General features: G+C 52.9%; 1 protein-coding gene across 3 annotated transcripts in view; it reads left to right on the top strand.

The window, feature by feature from the left end:
- The first annotated feature begins 223 nt into the window (after positions 1–223).
- Positions 224–22,175, top strand: part of Piezo1 (piezo type mechanosensitive ion channel component 1 (Er blood group)) — a 72,027-nt gene continuing 50,075 nt past the window's right edge. For all 3 annotated transcript variants that reach the window (XM_050165143.1, XM_050165144.1, XM_050165142.1), the window contains exon 1: positions 224–558. In XM_050165143.1, the coding sequence (XP_050021100.1) occupies positions 495–558 (64 nt within the window). In that variant the 5' untranslated portion in view covers positions 224–494. The remainder of the gene's footprint in view (positions 559–22,175) is intronic.

Raw genomic sequence — 22,175 nt, 5'->3', positions numbered from 1 at the left:
GCAGGCAGCAGGGTCTTCTGCGGCGTGCGGACCGGGGTCTCCGGCTCACCGGCACCAGTCAGGCCCGCAGGACCGGCGAGCGCGCCAACTGCGCTGGGCAGCGAGGGGTGCCTGGGCGCGCCAGGCCGTCGAGGGAAGCGCGGAGGCGGGCACTCCGGGGAGGGCGGGGGCCGAGCTTATAAAGGCCCGCAGGCGGGCGCAGAGAAAGAGCCGCCGAGTCGCCGTCCGGCCCAGCTCGGCCTGTGAGAGAGCCGCCCTGAGTTCCGCCCCGGGCGGGCTGACACCTCAGCGCGCGCGGGCTCCGGCCGTCGGGACCAGAGGGCGCGGCCGGCCCGGGTCCTGGTCAGAGGACGAGGCCCACGGGAGATCCTAGCAAGCGGCGCGCCACACGTGTGGAGACCCGCCCTGAGTGCCATGGCGCGTGGTTCCTTCGGCCCCCGTACCTCCCTTTAGCCACGGCGGCGCGACCCCGGGCGGTCCCCGGGCCTCGGGGCATGGAGCCGCACGTGCTGGGCGCCGGGCTCTACTGGCTGTTGCTGCCCTGCACGCTCCTGGCGGGTGAGTTGGAGGACGCGGGCCGGAAGGCTGCGTCCGGGTCCCCCTGTGCTGCGTCGCCCGGCCCCGCGAGGGTGCGTGCGGGCGAGCATAGCTATGCGAGTTTATTCCCCGGGACTCGCCGCCCAGGGCGCCCGCATTCCTGAGGCGTGAGCGCGCAGGCGACCTCGGCGGGCCCGGGTCGGGCACCGGGTGGAATTGCGGCAGGCAGCGGCGAGGCGCGGGTTCCCGAGCGCCCCAGATAGCGTTGGGCGTTTCCGCGCGTGTTCGGAGGAGAGGCCCGGGCGACGGGTTATTAGCGTCTGAGAAGGGAGGGAAGAGCGAGTTTCTATTCTCTTTCTTTCTTTCTTTCTTTCTTTCTTTCTTTCTTTCTTTCTTTCTTTCTTTCTTTCTTTCTTTCTAAAGAAGAAAGAAAGAAAAAAAAAGTCAAACTTGCATCACGACTTCCTGACCAATCTGGGAGAAGGCAGTGTTCTGCCTGGAGCTTTTCAAGTTAGACTTTTCTTACTAGAAGTAATAATGTTCCAGCCCTAGGCGCAGTCCCTGGTGTTCTTAGTCCCAGTTCCGAGGCTGTCTACCCCATGCCTTGGAAAAACCTGTCTTCCTCATACCCTACTTGGTTACCTTCCAGTGGGACTGGGGCACAGGGCGCCCCAGAAGTCTCTGGCCTGGTGTCAGAAGTGGAGATCCCAACCGTGGTATGTGTCCGTTGCTGGCCAGAAGCTCCTCTCCTTCCGTGTCATAAGTGCTGGGTTCCTCTGCGCTCTCCCAGCCTCACCCAGGGCACCGTGCCCAACTCTTCACCCCCCTTATACCTTCTGGAGCAGCCAGCTCCCCTCCACATGGGACCTTCTCCACGCTCAGATTAAGTTAGCCCGCAGAGAGATGGAGCGGTTTGCGTTGTGTAAGTTTGTCTGCCTATGTGAAATCCATCTGTCAGAGGTGGGGGATTGTGTTTGGTCCCTCCAGTTCCTCCAGGGACACTGCTTGCTCACCCTGTTTTAGGTAGATTTCTTAGGAATAGGCTCCTGGGGTGTCAGGCATCCCGGGCAAACCCTACAGGGCCTTCCAGACAGGCTGAGTTTTGATTTGTAGCACCAAACTGTGGTGAGACTGAGGGGAATTTTTCAAGGCAGGAATCAATGAAAACCATTGAGCTTGGAAAGGAGGGGCCAGGGGACACTGTCCTCAGCTCAGCCTGGACTTGGGAGAGCCAAGGTCCAGGGCCCACATTGATGGCTTGTTTTCCTCACTGGCCTGTAGACACGTCAACTGTAAAAATAAGCTGAGTGGATTATGGTAGTGTAGAAGTCAGGTACCCTTCCTAAAGGGATAGCCGCAACAGGAGCTGTCTCTCAGGACACCTGAGGCTTCTTAACTGTCTGTCAGTGCTTGGGGACAAGAAAAGCAGGGCAGGGAATAGGTGGTCTTGTGTGGGAAGAAAGGCTTTGTCTTCTTCAAAGAAGTCCTCTCCCACAGACAGGGGCCTTCTTAAACAAAGTTGGCAGGGTTTTCTCTGATAGACCAGATGGTGAATGTTTTCACATCACGAAATACTCTGATATTTTTTTTCCAGTCATTAAAAAAATGCACAAACCATTCTTAGCTCGTGGGCAGAATGAAATCGGCCGTGAACTCTGGTCCAGCCTGCACCTAGTGACCCCTGAAGATCAGTCAAGGCTCTGAGGTCCCCTAGCTTTTCTGCTGCAGTGTGTGGGTGGCAAGAGAAGCTTCCAGTCTGAGTCTGGTTAGGATGTGAACGAGGCTTTGCCAGCTCAGGGGGTTCCCACCCAGGCGGTGTGTTAGTCACCTGGGGAGCTTTCAAAAGCATATTGATGACTAATCCTCTCATTTTTCCTTAGGCCCAAACTGTCCCCCCAATAAAGTTCATTCATGAGCACATACCCAAGCACAGGCCACACCTCCCCTGACTCTGAGCCCTGGGTGTGGGCTTGGCCATCAACAGTAAGCGGGGGACACAGAGTCAGCCAAGAGCACCTCACGATGCCATAGGAGATGCTGGCATTCTGTTCATGGCTATGGGGTGTAGCCATCTCTGAGCGTCTCTTGCTGGAGGTGGGACTCCATTTCTTGTGTGGGCTACCTCACCCTCTACCCTCTGACCAGTTTGAGTCCTGTGTTTTGGAAATAAGGCTTCTCAGGTCAGTCATCCTTTAAGCTGGGTGCTGGCTCAGGTCTTAGTGAAGGTGTGAGTCACCCTGGCTTGTTCAACCCCCTTGTCAACTCGCCTACCAGGATGGCAACCTGAAAAGCCAGGCAAGCTGATGCCCCAGCCTCAAGGGAATAGTGACCGGCTCGGGCAGACTTTCCTGATGACCTAGAGACCCAGGATCGGGACCCAGGGATGGAAGCTTCCAGAGATGTCCAGGAGAGATGTTTGGTGCTTGGGAGAGATAGGACCAGGTCTGGCTCTTGGACTCACAGGGGAACCAGAAACTTAAATACCAACAAGAACCAAGGAGTAAGACAGCTCATTGAGGGTGACAGTGAGAAGACCTGTGTGCTCAAGCAGCATGGTCTCTGCTCTCAGGGTCCAACACATGTCACCCGCCATAGCATGGGGGGCATTGTCACATCCATGACAGAGTGGCACCTGCGTTTGACTGATTGTCTCTGAGAAGAATCACTGTTTACAGTAGGGCTATGTCTTCTCAGTGTCTTCATTGTCACCATCTACTGTCCCCTGTGGGAATGTATCTGGCTTGCTCATCTCATACACATACACACACCACATGCACACACACATACACACACTGACACACTCAGGAACTGGACAGCCCTCACTCAGTGGTCAGATCTACTGCTGAAGCTCAGGGCCAGAGAGGGCAGTAAGATGGCAGAGAACCGAGCCTTCCCTGCCACTGGTGCAGTAGTGTTGGTAGCCACAGCCTGGGTGAGGTCCTACTTCCCCCTGCAGCACTATGGGGGACTCCCTGCTGAGCCTAGGTGCCTAGGCCTGGCGGAGAGGTGGGTGCTCCCTCCACGCTGGGTCTGGGAGGGAATGAGTAAGCAGGCCGGGAACCCACTAGGTCCCAGCATGTTTAGGGGAGGAGCTGGGGACCGGCTGAGAACTGAGGGAAGATATGTCATACTGTTTTCTTTTTGCAGGTGGTCACTGGCAGTCAGAGGGGGGGAGGGTCCTGCAGAGGAAGTGACCTTGCTGGGGTGGGCAGAAGTGCTAGCTTCGGATCCTGGCCCCAGGCTGTTTCCTGGGCGGTGTCTCTGCCCGCGTGTTCTGACTGCTCTAAGTTTGCTTTCTTACCACCGTCAGAGTTGGGGATGGCAGGGCCTTTGACTCCCCTGGGTGTGAGATCTCCTTTCAGTTCTGTTACCGATTTTAGAAATGTCTAATTAGATGTTTACTTCTTAATATACATTTGCTCTGGTTACTAAAGCTCAGCGTTCACACCTGCCTTCTGTCGCACTGTTGGCTCTGGGACTCCGTGTCAGAAAGCAGCTGCTTAGGATTAGGACGGGTGAAAGGAATCGCCTCACCGGCCCAGGATCACATGGATGGGAAAGGGACAACCCTGAAGTGAAGCGTCCTTTGCCTTCTAGCTGGCAGGTGCCTGTTTAAGGCCCCCGGGAGGACGAAAGAAGTCTCCTGGAGCATGTGCCGTGGGTGGAAGAGCTGTGGAAGGCAGCAGATTGCAGCCCGGCCCTTCATCTCGCTCTGAACTTGCCTGCCCTTTAACCTCTTTCTAGGCTTCATCTCCTCCCCTGTAAATGGAGCTATAAAAGCTTTCAGATCACTTCCAAACTCTGCTCTCTGGTCCTTGGGTTCTGACTCTCACACCCAGGCTGGGGAGGTGGATGGGTCAACTGTCTTTGGACAGAGGCCAGTCCTTCGTCCGGCGCTTCCTCCTCGGTCTTAGTGGCTAGGAGCCCCTGCGTGCTTTCCCGTGTGCGCTGAGCAGGGCCAGGCTTCTGCCGGCAGTAGCTAGCTAGGTCAGGTCTCCCGGGAACTGAGTAGAATGGGGCCTCCCACTACCGGGTTCCCTTCAGCGCAGATGCTACTTCTTAGGGAAAGTAGGCACTGGTGTCCCCACTTTCCATGCATAGGACCTGTCCCCGAGAGGGTCTGTAGTCCTGCACCCTGCATGGGACACCAAGCTGCACACTATCCTGAACCCTCTGAGTTCATTCATGCATTCTCTCATCTAGGTCTCATGGGAAAAAGCACTGGGTAACAACCAAGAGGCAAGCTCTGATTCCAGACCAGTGGTGCCAGGGCATGGGGTGGTGGTGGGGCCGGCACTCATGGATGCAGTGGAGGTTAGAGTGCTCACTTCTTCCTGACCAGGCCCGAGGACACTCTGAGCCCCTGGGGCTGTACATAGTTGGAGAGAGGGCTCAAATGCAGCAGTAACAAGCAGGCTTAGCTCCCTTCAGAGGGGCTCTGTGATGGTTTTTCCCAGGAATGGCATCCAAAACAGGGCTCCCCCAAGTAGTGCCATCCCAAAGGACTCCCAAACCGGTCTCCCCAACAATCCCTCTAGGTGGGACACTCCAGACATGCCTTCCAAAGTGGTCTGCTCCCTACTCTGTCCGGACAGAGCAGTATGCGTGGCCTGACCTAGCGGCCTGGTGCTGGGCTCTGAAGGCCAAGCTAGCTTGGGTGGGCAGAGGAAACCCAGGAGGAAGCCATGAGTTGCAGGAGGAAGAGGGTATAGGATCGGGGTTAGCTAGTCTGGAGGGAGACAATAGGTAGCCAGGCTAGAGGATGAGGTCACTAGCATTCCAAGGCCCTATGTTTCCTTAGAAGGAGACCGGTTAGGGCCTGGTAAGCTGCTATAGTCAGTGCTACTGGGACTGAGTAGGGCCGGGGAATCCCTCCCTGTGCCTGTCCCCTCTTTGCAGAGAGGACTCCAAAGGTCAAGAACCAGGGAGGGAGGGTAGGCTGGGTGGAGCCTGAGGATGCCCCCAGCCAAGTTTTCAATTATAGCTATTCCTTTATCTGCATGCTCTAAGACTCTTGGTGGAGCCTGTCTTGGTGACCAAGGTCTATAATCCAACTACCCTGGAGGCTGAGACAGGAGGATCACAGGTTCAAGGCCTCTAGGGATCACTTACCAGACCCTGTTTCAAAGTAAAAAGCAAAAGGAAGGGCTAGTGGAATAGTCCAGTTATAGAGTGAGGTCCTGGATGTGTGAGATCCTGGGTTCCATCCCCAGCACCAGGGAAAGCAAACAACAACAACAACAAAAAACCCTGGTGGACCTCTTATAGTAAAGTAAAGAAACTGTTCCCTTAAGCAAATACCTATTATAGATGTTTGGAGCCTACCATTGTACCAACCAAACTCTTTACATCGTCCGTCACTCTGTACACGCACCTGCGATAAGGTTTAATTTACATATTAGGCACAGAGGTTAACCTCGATAGCTAATGATAAGATTAAATAGTTACCACCATATATGGCATGAACAGTTGTTTAAGACAGGCATGGTGGCATGAGCCTTCAATCCCAGCATTAGGGAGGCAGAGACAGACAGATCTCTGTGAGTTCAAAGCCAGCCTGGTTCTACATAGCATAGTTCCAGGCCAGCCAGTACTTCATAGTGAAACAGTGTCTCAAAAAAAAAAAAAAAATTATTTAAGTGTTGACAAGAGGACTCAGTGGATAAAGACTCTCAGAAGTTGTCCTCTGAGTTACTCACATACTATAGTACATGTGTGCTCCCCATGTGTACACACAAATGGATAAAATATTTTTTAATTCATAATTCTTTTTTTACTATTATTATTGAAAAAATTTCCGCCTCCTCCCCACCTCCCAATTCCCTCCCTCCACTCCTCTCACCCCCCAACTCCTTTCCCCCTCCCTCTCCAGTCTGAATGAAATGCATACTTCCAGAATTTTCCATCTAATATTTTTGCACTGTGATGGGGTGTAGGGAAGTTGAAAGCTCAGATCAACTGAGAATAATTTCCACTATAACTCTTTTATTTATTTATTTATTTGTTTGTTTATTTATTATTGCTTTTTCGAGACAGAGTTTCTCTGTGTAGCCCTGCCTGTCTGTCCTGGAACTCACTCTCTAGACCAGGCTGGTCTTGATCCACTTGCCTCTGCCTCTCAAGTGCTGGGATTAAAGGTGTGTGCCTCCTCCACAGCCTGGCTCTTTTAATTTCCAGCCCCCATCCTTATTCCCAGGAGAGCTTGGTCCTGCCCTAGCTCTTCCGTGTCTCAGCGTGAGTGGCATCTGCTGCATGTGGCCTCCTGCTACTGTCTTGTCACCTCATCTTGTCCTTTGTAGGTGGAACATCCACTGTTATTTTGGGGTTCCCCCTGATGTCCTTCCCTTCAGTTGCTTCTAGGTTTCCGGTGTCAAGGGCACCTCTGCCCTTCCATGCGTTTCTCTGGGCTGGATGCTGAGTCTTGCCACATTTATGCATGGAGGTCACATATGTCCGGGTAGCCACTCACACTGATCCCTTGGGGAACTAACTGGCCATGGGGAAGCAAGCATCCTCTTGTAGAGGACAAGGGCAGCTGTCCAGCCAGGCCAGCCTCCTGGGTGATATCAGATATCTTAGCCAATATGTGCAGCCTTCTGACTCCCTGTAGCCATCCCAGGAACCCTTGCTGAGTAGGGTGGGCCCATTTTTCTGGTATGTTTTAATAGCATAATTATAGGGGGTATTTTTGGTTTCCTCTAAGAGGCTGGCAGGGTGAGCCACGGCTGTTTACCAGGCTGCAATGTGGACGCTATTTTTCTCTGTAAGTATATATAGCCGAGGCCATTTCTTCTCTGGGTTCAGGCTGCTGAGGGATGGTGGCCACCTCAGCCTCCTGTGGTTTCCTTTGCTATTGAATGGGAGCCTAAAATGGGCTCAGGGAGCAGCTGCTGGGCTCTGAGGAACGTGAAGCTGGGGTGGCCCCCATCTTAGTTACTGTTCTGTTGCTAGGAAGAGACACTATGACCGAGGGAACTTATAAAAGAAAACATTTAAGCAGGGGCTTGCTTACAGATTCAGGAGGTTAGATGGTCACGGTGGGAAGCATGGTGTCAGGCAGGCTTGGTACTGGAGCAGTAACTGAGAGCTTAGTACTGATCCACCAAGTAGGAGGCAGAGAGACTGGGCCCGGTGTGGACTTTTGAGACATCAGAGCTCACTGTTAGTGACACACTTCTTCCAGTAAGGCCACACCTCCTAATCCTTCCTAAACAGTCCACCAACTGGGAACCAAATCTTTAAATACATGAGCCTGTGGGTACCAATCTCATTCTGAGCATCACACCTCCCATCCAGGCCTTGAACCTTCCACGGAGTGTTCCTGCTCAGCCTGGTGAAGGCCTTTAAGAGGGTGTGAGTTAGGCCTCCTCCCTGCTGCTTGGTTTCCCTCTGGTATCGAGCAGCCACCTCCATCCTCCAAACCTTGGCCATCATCCAAAGACTCTGCAGCAGGAGAATTAAACTGCTAAGGAAGGAAGTCCCGGGGTCTGCACTGAAGGCCTGTGTTTGTTGGGGATTTGAGGATGAGGTGTGGGTTCTGGACAAATGGTCTGAGGTGAGCCTGGGAGGCTGCAAGCATAGGGTTTGATAGTCACCTCTTTTTTTTTTTAATTAATTAATTTTTGATTTTTCAAGACAAGGTTTCTCTGTAGCTTTGGAGCCTGTCCTGGAACTACCTCTTGTAGACCAGGCTGACCTCAAACTCACAGAGATCCACCTGCCTCTGACTCCCGAGTCCTGGGATTAAAGGTGTGCACCACCACTGCCTGGCAATATTCACCTCTGGGAACCCCCAAGACCTGTCTGCTGACACCTTGCCCTCCAGCTCCCAGCATGCCTCTGTGCTATGGCTCCAGCATGCTCCTGGCCCTTCTCTCTCTCTCATTTACTTGATTTCTGTTTATGGTTAAGAGGCTGTTTAACAGCATCCTCCTGATAGCATGACAGGGAGTTTCGAGAGGGAAGTGAGGGGCTGGAGAGATGGCTCAGCAGCTGAGAGAGTGTGTACTGTGCCTGCAGAGGGAAGTTCGGCTCCCAGTATGCACACTGGACTGCACACAGGAATCTAGATCTCTAGCTCCAGAGAGTCAGACATCCTCTTTAGGACTCTAGAGGCTCCTGTACCTGTGCCTTCTCCCCTGCCCCCAATACATACAAATTTAAAAAAAAAAAAAAAAGTAAAACCTTTTAAAGGGAAGTGAGACTATTCACTAGTTTGACAGCAATTTTCCTCACTAGCATGTCTGAGGGCCAGTGACAGTAGTGGCCCACGTGACTCCTGTATGCCCTGTGCTAAACTTTTGTTGTGATCTCTGTCCCAGGGAGGGCTTTTCTTGTCCTGTTTGGGAAGGAACAGGCTGACTGGTTATCCCAGTTGCTCAGGATCACTCTGTGTGCAGGTGAAATCACTCTGAGAACAGCTGAGTACTTCCAGTCCTGGTCAGCCGCCCACTCCCACATCACCTACAGTGAGATGGTCACATCCCGGCTTACAACAGCCTTGTGGGCTGTGGCCCAGTGCCTGGCCCTATCTTCTCTGTCTGTGAGTGGGGCCGGGACTGTTTTCCTCACCTCTGACGTAGTCTAGCTACCTCGGGTGGCCAGACTCTCGGGTGCATTTCTGCACAATTTCCTCTAGCTCCATGGGGATCCAGTGGTCCTCCCTTGCCTGTGGCGACTGAGGCCCATGGCACGCCAGTGTCCTTTCCTCCAAGTAATCCCTGGAGCAGTGTTGCCTACTATGAGAGCCTGGGGCCTTTGGCTTCCCAGTCTCACCAACTTACCCAAGCCATGGCAGCAGGTGTCACAGGGTAGGAGTGGGCAAATCCTTGCTCTGTGTGTGTGTGTGTGTGTGTGTGTGTGTGTGGTGTGTGTGTGTGTGTGTGTGTATGAATGTGCTTGTGTGTACATATTCTTGTTTAAGGTTGTGTGTGTTCAGAGGACAACCTCAGATGTTGGTCTGCACCTTCTACCTTGTTAGAAGCAAGGGCTGTCTTGTTTGCCACTGTATGTATACTGCAGGCTGGCTGGTTTATGAGCTTCTGGAGGATCCTCCTGTCTCTGTCTCTCTCTCCTCACCATAGAGTGCTGAAATTACAGACACACGCCGCAGTTTACATGGATTCCAGGGATATGAACTCAGGTTGTCAGGCATGGCTGACAAGCACTTTTACCCACTGAGCCATCTCCCCAGCCCAGGTAGCCTGATTTCTAAGGAGAATATGGTAAAGTGTGTAGCATGGTTCAGGATACATGGTCCTTATCGAGAGCCAACGTTCTGCTCCAACGGCCCTGTCCTCCAGCCCTAGCCGCTCCAGTGTGTCCTGTCGGCAGTTTCCCTGGATCTGCCGTCCTGGGTGGGTCCCCAAGGATGTCTTTCCACACATCTTGCTCTCATCCAAGGCTGCGTTACTCTGCTCCTCCTCCCCCGGTAGCTGCTCACCTGCCCTCTCCCATAGACATCTGGTCACTCACTGCCCTTGGCATTCACTTGACAGATGCCATCTGTAAGGCCTGCTCTGGCGCAGGCTGTCTTAGGGGTTTGGGGTCCCACTGCCACTCCCAGTTTCTGGTGCACCTGAACACTGAGTACCCCGAGTGTTCTCCACTGAAGTGTTACCAGCATCTGATAGAACCCACAACTCTGTAGTGATGCTCAACAGCTGGAGATTTCCAAACAATCATTCCAAAACAAGTGAAGGGAACCCCGTGCTGCCCTGCAGCTCACGTGCATCGCTGTCATCTTGCTCAGGTGTGTGAGATTCATTCCAACTACTGCTCCTTTTTGTGGTTTTTAGACAAGGTCTCACCATGTAGCCCAAGATGGCCAAATCCTATCCCACTCTCCACAGATGCAATAGCACTGTTCTGTTTATGTCATGAAGTGTCTGTGGGGAGAGGACTTTGTCTTTCTCAGGTGCACATGTCCACCCTTCCTTGCTGGAGAAGAAGGTATGAATGTAAACTCAGGCAGCCTCTAGCCTCTAGGTCCTGCCCACATGTCTGAGGAATTGGAGCCCCACAGCCCATGTGCACGGTAGTGAAGAGGGGACTCCTGTGGCTTCAGTTTGTTTTCTGTGATGCCTGCTGAGTTCTCACTTGTGCCTGGTATGCAACACTGTCTGACTTCATCGTGAAGTGTTTATGTCTTTCAGCCATTAAAGCAAAACAACAACAATAAAAACCCAGGAATCTGTTTTGGTTTCTCTTTCTTCCATTTTTGTTCTGGTGTTTATGTGTGTGTGTGTGTGTGTGTGTGTGTGTGTGTGTGTGCTTATGCGTGTGTGTGTGTTTACAAGGAGACCAGAGGTCAACCCAAGTGTTTGTCCTCAGGAGCCGGCCACCTTATTTTTGAAGGATTTCTCAGCAGCCTGTAACTTTCCGGTTTAGACTAGGACTGACTAGGGCTGCTGACCAGCAGGCTCCGAGAAGCTGCCCGTCACTGTCTCCCTGGCACCGTGTGCATGACTGTACTCAGGTTTCAACTTTTTTAGATAGGCCCTCACTCTATAGCCCTGGCTCAGCTGGAATTGCTGTATAGATTAGGGTAGCCTCAAATTCACAGAGCTCTGTCTGCTTCTGCCTCTTGATACTGGGACTAAAGGCGTGTGCTGCCACACCAGGACACCCAGCTTTTTAAAAGTGTGGGTTCTTGAGATTGAACTCAGGTCTTCATGCTTACAGCACAACCACTTTACTGAACTAGCTCATCTCCACAGCCTTATTTTTAATATTTCAGATGAGGTTTCATACAACTCAGGCTGGCCTCAAGCCTTCTGTGTAGCCTAGGATGTTCTGGAACTCCCGACCATGCTCTTGAGGGCTGGGATTACATGTGTGTGCCACTGTGCTTGGTTTGTACATTACTGGGATCAATCCCAGGGTTACATGCATGCTTTGGAGGTTGTAAACAGATGACCAACTGAGCTGTATGCTTAGCTCTATTTGTTTGTGAGACAGTGTAACAGGAGCTAACAGGAGCTACACTAAGTAGCTCAGGTTAACCTCAAACTCTTGTGTATGGTGGAGGGACGGTGTGTGCGTCACATCTGGCTTCCTCTGTTTTTGGTCCTTGGAGTTTGTTATGTTATTTGACATTTCAGCCCTCCATCAACTGTGTATGAGTGTTTTTGTGCCTATGTGGCATGCTTATTCCAGTCTTCATGGTGTCATTTTAGGGGCAGGCCCTTCTAATCCAGATGGAATCCAGTTCAACAGTGGGACTACTGCCTGCTCTGTGTAGACGGTCACTTGTCCACAAGAATGTTTTCACTCCTTAGCCATGTGGCTCTCCCTGCCTTGCTGTGTGGCTGGACCTTGTCCTGCTTACCACCTGCCTAGAGGCCTTATGGAATGTTCTGTTGTACCACCACTACCCCTCATCCTCACCACCTCTCCCCACCCTGTTCCGCTGGCTTGGCCTTCATTCCCTGGGGGCCTTGTCCTGCTATCAGAATGGCTGCTCCTTCCCTCCCTGTTCTCACCCCTGTTTTGAAACTCATAGACCTGTCGAGGGTCCTTGTTCCATCCTTGCAAGATGGCCTCCTTGGTCTCCTAGACCCGGGGCCTTCTATTTTAGTGTCCTCTCTCCTCTTGTCCTTGTTCCCAGGGACTACAGTGGCTATCTTTGTACACTGCCCATCTTTCCTGCTTTGCACTGTGCCCACTTAGATCCCTTAGGCATCAGTCAGTCTGAAGGACAGGGTAGTTTCTGTGCTTGGCAGATGCAGTACCAGGGGCTCATGGAGTGTAGGTGTGGGCTTTGTCCTGTGCATCCAGACACTCAGATGACCCGTGTCTTGTGGATCCTCTAGGGAACCCAAGCAGTCCCCATAGTCTGTGTGCTAACTAGCTGAGTTAACCCTCAGTCCTCAGCCCTTGTCCTTATCTGGGACAGCATGCTTTGTGGGGTCTGAGTGCAACCTCTTGCCTCCTTTTCTGCCTCCCCGAATCCAGCATGGCCCTTGGCTGGCCCTGTTTCTGCTCCACTATGTGAAGGTGACTGGACATATTGCCTGAAGCTTGGACCTGGGGACAGTGGCTGGGCCTCGCATATCTACAGCCCCACTGGGCATTCCTGCCTGTGCCTGACGCCATACCTCTGTGTTTTCCTGTCCGTGTTGGCTTAGTGGGGTCAAGGAAGGCTGGGAGTTGCCATCCTGTAGGTGTGAAGGGAATGTCAGCAGAGGCCAGGGGAGAGGTGACAAGGTGGATGTTCCTCCAGGTTGCAGAGGTCACACCTGTCCAGGCTTGCCTGGTGACATGGTCCCATGGCGACTACGTTCCAAGGGGTCCTAATTTCATTTCTGTTGCTGTGATCAAGTATCTGGACAAAAAGGCAGTTTAGGGAAGAAAGGATTCATGCTTCGTGTTATAGCTAGTCACTTCAGGGAAGCTGTAGCTGTAGGAGCTTCAGGCAGCTGGCCACAGTCAAGAGCAGAGAAAATGAATGTGCATATGGTCACATGCTTATGCTCAGCTTGATTTCTCTACTCTTACAGAGTTCAGGACCCTCTGCCTAGGAAATAGTGCTCTCCGCAGTGTACTGGGTCTTTCTCACACCAATTAACAATCAAGACAATGCCCACAGACAAACCCACAGGATAACCAGACCTAGACAACTCCTAAGACTTTCTTCTTATGTGATCGATTGATTCTAGCTTCTGTCCGGTTGACAGTTAAAACTAACCATCACACAGACCTTATCAATGGGTGCAGACCTTCCCAGTGCATGGGGGGAGGACAGCCAGGCAGGCCCTAATCGCTAAGGATCAGGAGTGTGGGGGGAGAGACTCACAGCATTGTGGGAAGAGGGACCTAAGAAAGTTGTTGAACAAAGGTGTGGTGCTGCCTGGGAGAGGCTTGGTGGAACCTGGACCCTCAGGCAGCTTCCCTTGAGCGGCCTCTGAGCACTTTGAGCTGTGATCTCTGTAAGGGCCTCCTGCCTCAGTTTCCAGTTCCTACAGTGAAAACGAGCCTAGGAAGTAGATAAGTGAAGTGTGGTAGGGGCAGCTCTGTGTGGTGGTCAGGGGTGCTGTGGGTGGGATGTCCCCGGGCTACACCCGCCGGAGCCTCTTTCTCCCAGCCTGGGTGGACAGCAGGTGTCTCCTTTGCTGATACACTGAAGGTCAGTGGTCATCCCCTAGCTTCTGGGATGCTTTCCCTCAGCCTGGGGAAGCACCAACCATCACCTTCATTGTGCACTCCTGAGTGAGGCCGGGTTTCTGCAGGACCACACAGCACGGAGGGAGTCTTCTACCACTAAAGACTTAGCCCCCTGACTTTCAAGGCAGGCTTCTCTTTCCCCTCCCACCTCTACCCTTATCTCATACTGCGTAGGCAAACTTCTCCCACCACCTCCATTCAGGTCTCTGCACCTCTCCTACAACCTCCATCTCTACCTCGGCTGTATAAAGGACAGGGCTTGAAGCCAAAGGTAAAACTGTCTACTAGAGACCCAGGTGACTGAGACACCTTGACCTTGGGGCTGTGGGAGGAACTATAGTCAGTGCTCCCCGGAGCTTCTGGACCAGCAGGCTGAGTTACATTCCAGAGATGACAGGCCATTCCAGGGAGGCCAGCAAGGAGGTGCAGGTGCGCTGGGCCCCAAGTGAGGTCGGGAGTGCTGAGACACAGTGGCCCTTTCCCCTCACTGGAGGAAGACTGGCCCTGCTAAGTGAGCTCACCAGCTTGTAGTTTTGCCTTTGGGAAGGGGATAGACCTAGGTGGGAATTGCGGGGGGGGGGGGGGGGAGGTGTCTCAGGAAATGGTGACGAGGCAGGTGTCTCCAACCATCTTATGGGACAGAAGTCAGAGCCTTCATCCTTTACCAGACTCAGGCTCAGGTACCATCTGAGATGTGCTAGATCTTACAGCCCACCTGCCTGTGGTCAGGGCCTGGTGATGTGATTGTAAAAGCAAAGACTACCCATTCCCCTACGGTCCCCAAATCTTTGGTTATTTGTGACCCAAGAGTCACGTCCTCACTGAACTGTGTTCTGAGTTACATTAGCTCCAGCTGGGGGCTAGCCACAAGAGCCCCGGGGCTCTGCAGAACCCTGGGTGGCAGGGATAGTGCTGTATAATCTCTCTCCTGCAAGGTAGGTGGCAGGCTGAGGACAGCTCCCAGGCTTGGCTTCCTGTTGAATCTCTCCCTTTGTCCTCAGACAGTCTGATTCTTGGCTGTGCTGCTAGGTGCCTTTAGCCAATTTACACAGCTTCTCTGAATTTTGAATCCTTCATCTTCTAAAAAAATTAGCATAATCTTTATAATTTTTAAATTCATATACAGGGCTAGAATGGCTGGTCATCTGAGCATAGCAACTCACATCTATAATTTCAACACTCAGGAGGATGAGGCAGATTGCTGATAGTTTAAAGCCAGCCTGGACTATCTAATTCCAGGTTAGCCTGGGCTACAGTATGAGACCCTGTCTCAAAAAACGACAAAAGATATTGTGAGTTTGAGTGCGGTGGTGCATGCCTTTAATCCCAGCATTCAGGAGGCAAAGGCAGGTGGATGGCTCTCTGTGAGTTCCAGGCCAATCTAGTCTACCTAGCAAGTTCCAGCCTAGTCAGAACAATATAGTGAGACCCTAGCTCCAAACCAACGACAAACAAAAACAGTGCTGCATTGCCTGTCATATGGGATGCCCCTTCCAGAACCCGTGGCGCCGAGTGCCTGGCCAGCAGCACCTGGAGCAGGGCCCTAGCACTGTAACTATTCTGGTGGAGCCTCCCTCCTGCAGCCAGTCTTTGTAAATCACCAGATGTGAGATTATCAGCTGCCCTGCTTGACCCCATACCTCTCTGGGACAGCCCTGCAGCTTACACGTGTGAAGAGGCAGGGCTGGTGCACAGGCCAGGTTGCATATGCTGTAGTTAGCTGTGCTTCTTGAGCTTATACCATTGCCTGCTGGCAGTGTGTACCTTGGGGGCATTCTGATGGCTGGCCAGGTGAGGAGGTCATCTGGGTGTCTACACTTGGAGACAGGGGTATTGGACGTCTGCTGCTGGTGCCTTCATAGGCAAGTTAAACAGCTCCTCTATACTTCGAATCCTCCATCTTTAAAGATGGGCTTGAGCCAGTGAGATTCCTCAGAAGCTAAGGGAACTTGCTACCGAGTCTGATGACTTCCTTGATGCCAGCCCACAGCTCAGGGACTGAGCTAGAACTCAGGAGCAAGGCCATGGTGCCCTACATGGCTTCATCCACTGTGAGGTCCTCTGGCCGAATGTCTGGGCAGGTCTTGTTCTAGACTCCATCTGTGGTGTCCTTAGATTGTCATAGTAGCTGCTGTCCTCAGCCCTGCTGTGCAGGTCATGGCCCTGGGAGGCCGAGCAAGGTCTTCTGTCCATAGGTGTGGCCACAGGGAGTGGGGTATAGCTGGCATCGGCTGCAGAGGCGCTGAGATACACAATGTGAGCTGAGCGCTGGGTGTCTCATGGTTGTCTGCACCATAAGCTCCCTCTGGGCTTAGCAGGTTCTATCTACACTAGACTGTGAGGACCAAACCGTGCATCTTTGAAAGGGAAAGTGACCGTAGATATTCAGCCATCAGGGTTAGTGGGAGTGTTACTTCCTGCCCAGCAGGAAGGAGGCCAGAGGTGTCAGACTGCCGTTGCTGAGGCCTGGCTGTGAGGTGAAAGCCCCTTCCTTGACCCTAGCCCTGGTGTTGAAACAGGTCTTAGAAGCCACAGTAGTCTGCTGTTGGGAATGGCGAGTGGGACCCAGAACCCCCAGTGATCTGTCCGTGACTCTCCACCCACATTAGCCTCAGTGGGAGCAGCACCTGGTAAGCACTTTAGCCAAGGAATAGAGAAACCTGAGGCCTGCCCTGGCCCCTCCCACCCTGCAGGCTTCTTGCCGTGGGTAGCCCTTTAGGAAGCTCACCTGTTTCTCCTGCGTTAGCACCGTAGCCTGGTCTGGGGTAGGGCAGGTTTTGTTGTCCTCAGATCTCTTCCTTCCTGTGAAGGGCCCGAGCTTAGCCTAGACCCTTCATAGTGACCCTTAGAGGCCCACAGGAAGCCAAGAAAGGCTCTTTGTGGTCAAAGGCCCTCGGAGTCAGGAGTCAGGCTCAAAATTCTATGGCTTGAGGCTTCCAAGGCTGCTCAGAGACTTGGTGGCACTCCGTGCATGCCCAGTAAACAGTTGCCAGGGGGTGAAGAAGGAAGTGTGGCGTGGCTGCAGAAGCAGCAGCAAGCTGTCAGCACCCCACAGTTTGTACAGTGCTTCTCGTCTGGTAATCTTTGAAGCTGATAAGATTGTTGACCCACTTTACCGATGAGGAAACCGAGGCCCAGAGGTCATTCAGAAGCTGGACCAGGACTCTGGACAGGGCTGTTCTGACCATGAGACTGGCTGCCATGCACACACAGCCCAGATCCTGGGAATACACCTGTCCTGAGCAGCATCTCCAGGTGACAGCTGTCCCTATCCTTAGACTCACCGAGGCCATAGAGGACATAGGCTAGCCCAAGCTTGGGTGGAGGATGAAAATCAGCCTGCATCTCACTGGTAGGAAGGTCCATTGATCCAGCTTCTCCGTGGGAGGGGAGAACGTGGCTAAGATGGGATTTCCACCTTCCAGGGTGGGGCTGGCAGGGGGGTGGCCACTCTGGCCACTGGGCAGAGGGGCCTCACCCTATGGGGCTGACCTTGAGGCCCCCGGAGACCCCCAGGGGATGTCTGCTGCTGGCTTCACCAGCAGGAATTAGATTAGTTTTCCATAAAAACAGGATGCGGTGGTAGGAGGGCTGGCCCGCCCGTCATTTTTCTCACTCCTCTTTTTCCAGGAACTGAACATATAGCCCTTGGCCGGCACTGTCCCTGTCCCCACCCTGCCTGCCCATGCAGGGAGCAGCCTGCACTCTGCTCTTAAGTGGCTTCTTAATCGGCTTCTCTTGCTGGCTGGGGGAGCTCACTGCTTCTCCTGGAGCCAGTAAGCCTCTGTGGGGATATTCTGGCAGTGTTCGAGGGCCAGGCGTAGTGTAGCGTGGGAGGAAGGGTTTGGGTCCCTGAATGACCGACCTCATCCCTCTGATTCTTTAGCCCCCTCCCCAGGATACATCACTGGGCACAGAATTAGGGTTCATGGGCCCCTCTATGAGCCTCTGCCCCAGATGTCACAGGCTTGAAGGAGCAATATCTACTGTAAGCAACTGTGGGATTTCTGAGGCAAAGTCTCCAGGCCATGGCCTGAACCCAGAGAAAGTAATGTGTACGTGTTGCTGCCCATGTTAGGGGAATCCAGCCATTTTTTGGGGGGCATGGAGTATGTTAGATTCTGTTCAGTGGGTGATAGACAGGTCCCACAGAAGAAGTTGGTAGAAGCTGAGTTCCAGTCTTCCTCACTTGACTCTGACTTCTGTAGGGTTGGGGCGAAGTCCCTGAAGTTGAAGTTGGCACAGTGGTACATTTCTAGGTGGCTCTGTCCTTCCTGGAATGGCTCATCCCCCATGGGTGGGGACAGCAGATGTGCCCCCATCCTAGCTGTCCCAGGTTTGTGATGCTTCTTGGCTGACAGTTGGTAATGCTGCCCGGAGGCTCTGAGATTTGAGGGGAGAGGTGGAGCTTCCCAAGGCGTAGAATGGCAACCACTCAGCACCCCAGCATCCTCAAGAAGATAGGGATCAGAGCCATGGTGGACTGGGCTGCTCACCATTCCCCTCCCCGCAGGTCTGGGGCTCCTGTGGCTTCTGTATCCTGCCTGGTCTTGGAATGGCTGCTGAGGGTTGGGCAACACAATTCTCCTGCCAGGCTCTGCTAGGTCCCTCCTCAGGCCTGGAATCCAGCTGTTTTCATCTATTCCAGTCCCAAACATCCTGCAGCCACAGTTCTGGAATGCCCTTGGAGGAGACCCTGGGTAAAATCTCAGTGCAGAAGCAGTTCTTGGAAGGGCTCTAGGGAGGCAAGAGGACTATGGGAGGCAGGCAGACAACACCACCTTCAGTTGGTTCTGATAGGGAACACGTAACAGCAGGGAGTGCACCCCCCTTTCCTTCTTCACTTTAAAGCCTTAAAAATTAAGACCAAAAAGTGTTCTGAGAGTTGGCCAGGGGTCTCATGAAAGGGGGAAACTGAGGCTTGCTGGGCCCAGGTTTCCAGCAGGCCCTCAACGGTCAACTTCTCACTGCTGGGGTGGGGCCAGGTATGGGCACCAGTCTGGTTGTTAGAGCTGATATAGTTGATTTTTCCCTTGGTCACTTTACAAGATTATCCACCTTCCAGAGTACGTGTGGGGCCCAGTACTTTGTCACCTTGCTTGTGGTCACAGCTCTTGAGAGCAGCACTTGGGGCCAGGCCTCTTGCTGGCTGGTCATACTTGGGCCCATCTCATGCTGCACCCTCTTGATGCCATTTTGGAGTGCTCGGGCTAGGGAGGAGTCACCTGTTGCAATCTTAGAAAGGTATGTTCCAGCTGCCTGTATCCGTCTTTATCACCTATCTGCTTATAGTCTGTCTGTCATCTGTCCACCCACCCACCCATCGATCCATCCATCCATCCATCCATCTGTTCTCCTGTCATTTACCCATCCATCATCTCTGTATCTACTACCTACCGTCTCTGATTATGTTGTCTGTCCATCTGCCCAATGCTGCCATTTACCAAGGTGTGGCTGGGAGATGAGGGGACCAGATGCCACTTTCCTGCTGAAAACACAGAAGGGATGTAGGGTGTCTGATTTGGGGATTTCCCTCACCAGGGACTTACTGGGCCAGTGACTATTTCCTGCTGTGCTTGCAGCAAGAGGTGGTCAGGTGACATTCCTCCAAGGTGCCGGAGAGGCCCTGTAGTGCTGGATGGCCTATGACCAGGCTCTGGACAGCTTACATAAGGAAGACTGAATGGGCCACGAGGCACGATGGTGAATCACAGGGCTGATTCAGTGGTCTGAGTCAGTGCACAACCTGGAGTCTCAGCCAGAGCTGCATGGCAATGTGAGGGGGCTGGAGCTGCTTAGGCCAGGTACCCACAGCTAGAAGGCAACCATGGCCCTAATGAGCAGTGGCCAGAGGGCGTCCAGGTACCAGACCTCCTGTGGAGCCCACACCTTTCTGGGACAAACTACGGGTTATTGCTCGTGGAGTTAATCAGAGCTGGCCATAGTCTCTGTGTCCTGCCGGCAGCTGTGGTTCTGGGTGGCTTGCTGGTGATACTGCATTTATATAGGTTGTAGCAGGCAGAGCTAGTTAGAAGTATGGCTCCTCAAGGGAGCTCAGGGAGAGCACCTAGGACTGGTGGTTTGAATGAGAATGTCTTTATAGGCTCATGTGTTTGAATACTTGGTCCCTAGTTGGTGGAACTGTTTGGGAAAGATTCGGAGATGTGGCCTTGTTGGAGATGTGTCCTTGGAGGTAGGCGCTGAGGTTTCAAAAGGCTGCTATTCCTCTCTGCCTCATGCTTTTAGATAAGATGGAAGCTCTCAGCTGCGGCTTCAGTGCTATCCCTGCATACCCACCTGGGTGGTCGTGGACTCTGACAGTGAGCCCCAGTAAACTTTCTTCTATAAGTTGCCTTGGTCATGGTGTCTCCTCACAGCAGTGAAAAGCAACTGAGACACTTAAGGCTCCGCCTTTTCATGGGTTCTCACGTGAGACAGGGCTGGAAACCTCACCCTGAGGGCTCGTGCTCTGTAGGAAAACAGATAGTGGGATGCATGGCCATGTGCCCAGCGAGGGATCCCGTTCTGTGGTTGATGTGGCTCGCTGCAAGCCCTGCCCCATCATCTTTGCACTTGAAGCCTTGTCTACTGAAGTCCCACAGTCCAGGCTCATCCTCTTACCATGCCTAGCTTTAGTGCCCCACCCCCCAGGAATCCATCTGGTGGTGCTCCCTATGTGTGCTGGTTTATTGTCCACCATGGCCTTGGGAAAACATGGGTTCTTAAGGATGGGTCTTGCCCCTCTCTCCCCCCAGGGTTTCTCTGTGTAGCCCTGGATGTCTTGGAACTCACTGTGTAGACGAGGCTGGCCTCCAACTCAGATCTGCCTGCCTCTGCCTCCCAGTCACTGGGTTAAAGGCATGCGCCCCCATGCCTGACTCTCCTTGTTCCTTATTACATCTGCTCTGTAGCCACATGACCCACTGGGAACTCCTGTGTTGTTGAGCCTCATTATCTGCAAATTCTGCACCCGTGGACCTTGAGTCTCATTCCTCCGCTCTGAGGTTATGGTAATTGGTAATTGCCTCTCTACTAAACTGTACAGATTGTTTTTCTTGTCATTATTCCCTGAAAAGCTAAGCCTAATGCGCTGCATTTATGTCATGTTAGGTGTCATAAGTCATCTAGAGGTGACTTAGAGTACTGGGGAAAGGAGGATGGCCATAGGTTCTGTGCAATCCATTTTATTGAAGGGCATGAGCATTGTGCCCTGTGCCTTCAAGGGTCCCAGAACAAGTCTGCCCTGTGTATTGAGGGCACCCATATCATTTCTGTTTGTTTTCGGACAGGCTTTCAACTTTGTATCCCAAGCTTACTTGATACTTTCCATGTAGACTAAGCTAGCTTTAAACTCACAATAATCCTCCTGCCTCAACTTCCCCAGCGTTGAGGGAAGATCTGGATCCCGTACTGACTCAGAAGGCCAGGGGGCTGATGCTGCAGAGTCCCAAGTGTTGTCTGGGTTTCCTAAGCCTCTCGGTACCCTGCTTAGAGAGCTGGTGGTGAGGAATCTTGCCTCTGGCAGCTTAGGATTCTGGGGGCAGTGCCTCCAGATCAGGAACTGTGCTGTTTACCCAGAGCTCAGGGCCAACCCTCCATGCTAATCAGTGTGGTTCAAGAGGCTTCTGGAATGTGCTGTCCACTCTATGGGGAAATTGCCTGTGGTGACCGTTCCCCGCCCAGCCAGTGAATGGAGGTGCTCAGGAATCCCCCATAAAGGTCTTATTAGAGCACCCCCTCCCTGAGAGAGGAAGTGGGGCCACAACTGCCTTTTCCAGGTTCATCGAGACACAGGGGCTCACCCACTGGTTTGGAGCCTGCTCTGCTCACCAAGGAGCACCTTACATACTCAGGCAAGCAGGCACCAAAGCCCCTTTGATGCCTGGGGCCCAACTGATGCCATCACTGGGCATCCAAGAGCTACTGTTTGCTCAGTGTGCTGGCTTCACCCTGTTGCTGCAACTTAACCTGTGGGCACTGGGCAGGTTTGAATCATAGCCTGGAACTCTGGGTGTCGTCAGGCCCCACACCCAAACTCAGGTCCTGAGGCAGTGTCTGTGGCCAGCCTGCTTCAGTTTGCCTCTTCCGTGGCACCCACTCTGACGCTCTCAGGTGTCCCTAGTTGGAGAATTATTGAATTGACCACTGACCATACTAACCTGGGGTCATATGAATGCCCAGATGGGGTGTGTATAGCGGGGTCCCAGGGTCTGTGTGTTCTGAGGAAAGAGCCCAAGGCACATGTGTGCATGTTGCCAGCAGATCAAGGAACCGATAATGCCCTGGCCTGGTTCTTTTGTTTTGTTTATTTGTTTCTATTTTGTTTCTGCAGACAATCTTAGTCTGGATTCAGTGTCGGAAGAACAACTGAAGCTGTGAAGGGGCCATGCCCACTGTGCCTCAGTTTCCCCCATCTGACAGACAGTGCATTGTGTAGGGAAGGGGAGGCTCTACCTGGAAAAGCCTTCTGTAGA

The sequence above is a fragment of the Alexandromys fortis genome, unplaced genomic scaffold, assembly GCF_014885135.2.
Source record: "Alexandromys fortis isolate MF-2015 unplaced genomic scaffold, M_Fortis_MF-2015_v1.1 scaffold_165, whole genome shotgun sequence".
Classification (NCBI taxonomy): Eukaryota; Metazoa; Chordata; class Mammalia; order Rodentia; family Cricetidae; genus Alexandromys; species Alexandromys fortis.
The sequence above is the reverse complement of the archived record's forward strand: the minus strand, read 5'-3'. Positions and strand labels throughout refer to the sequence as shown.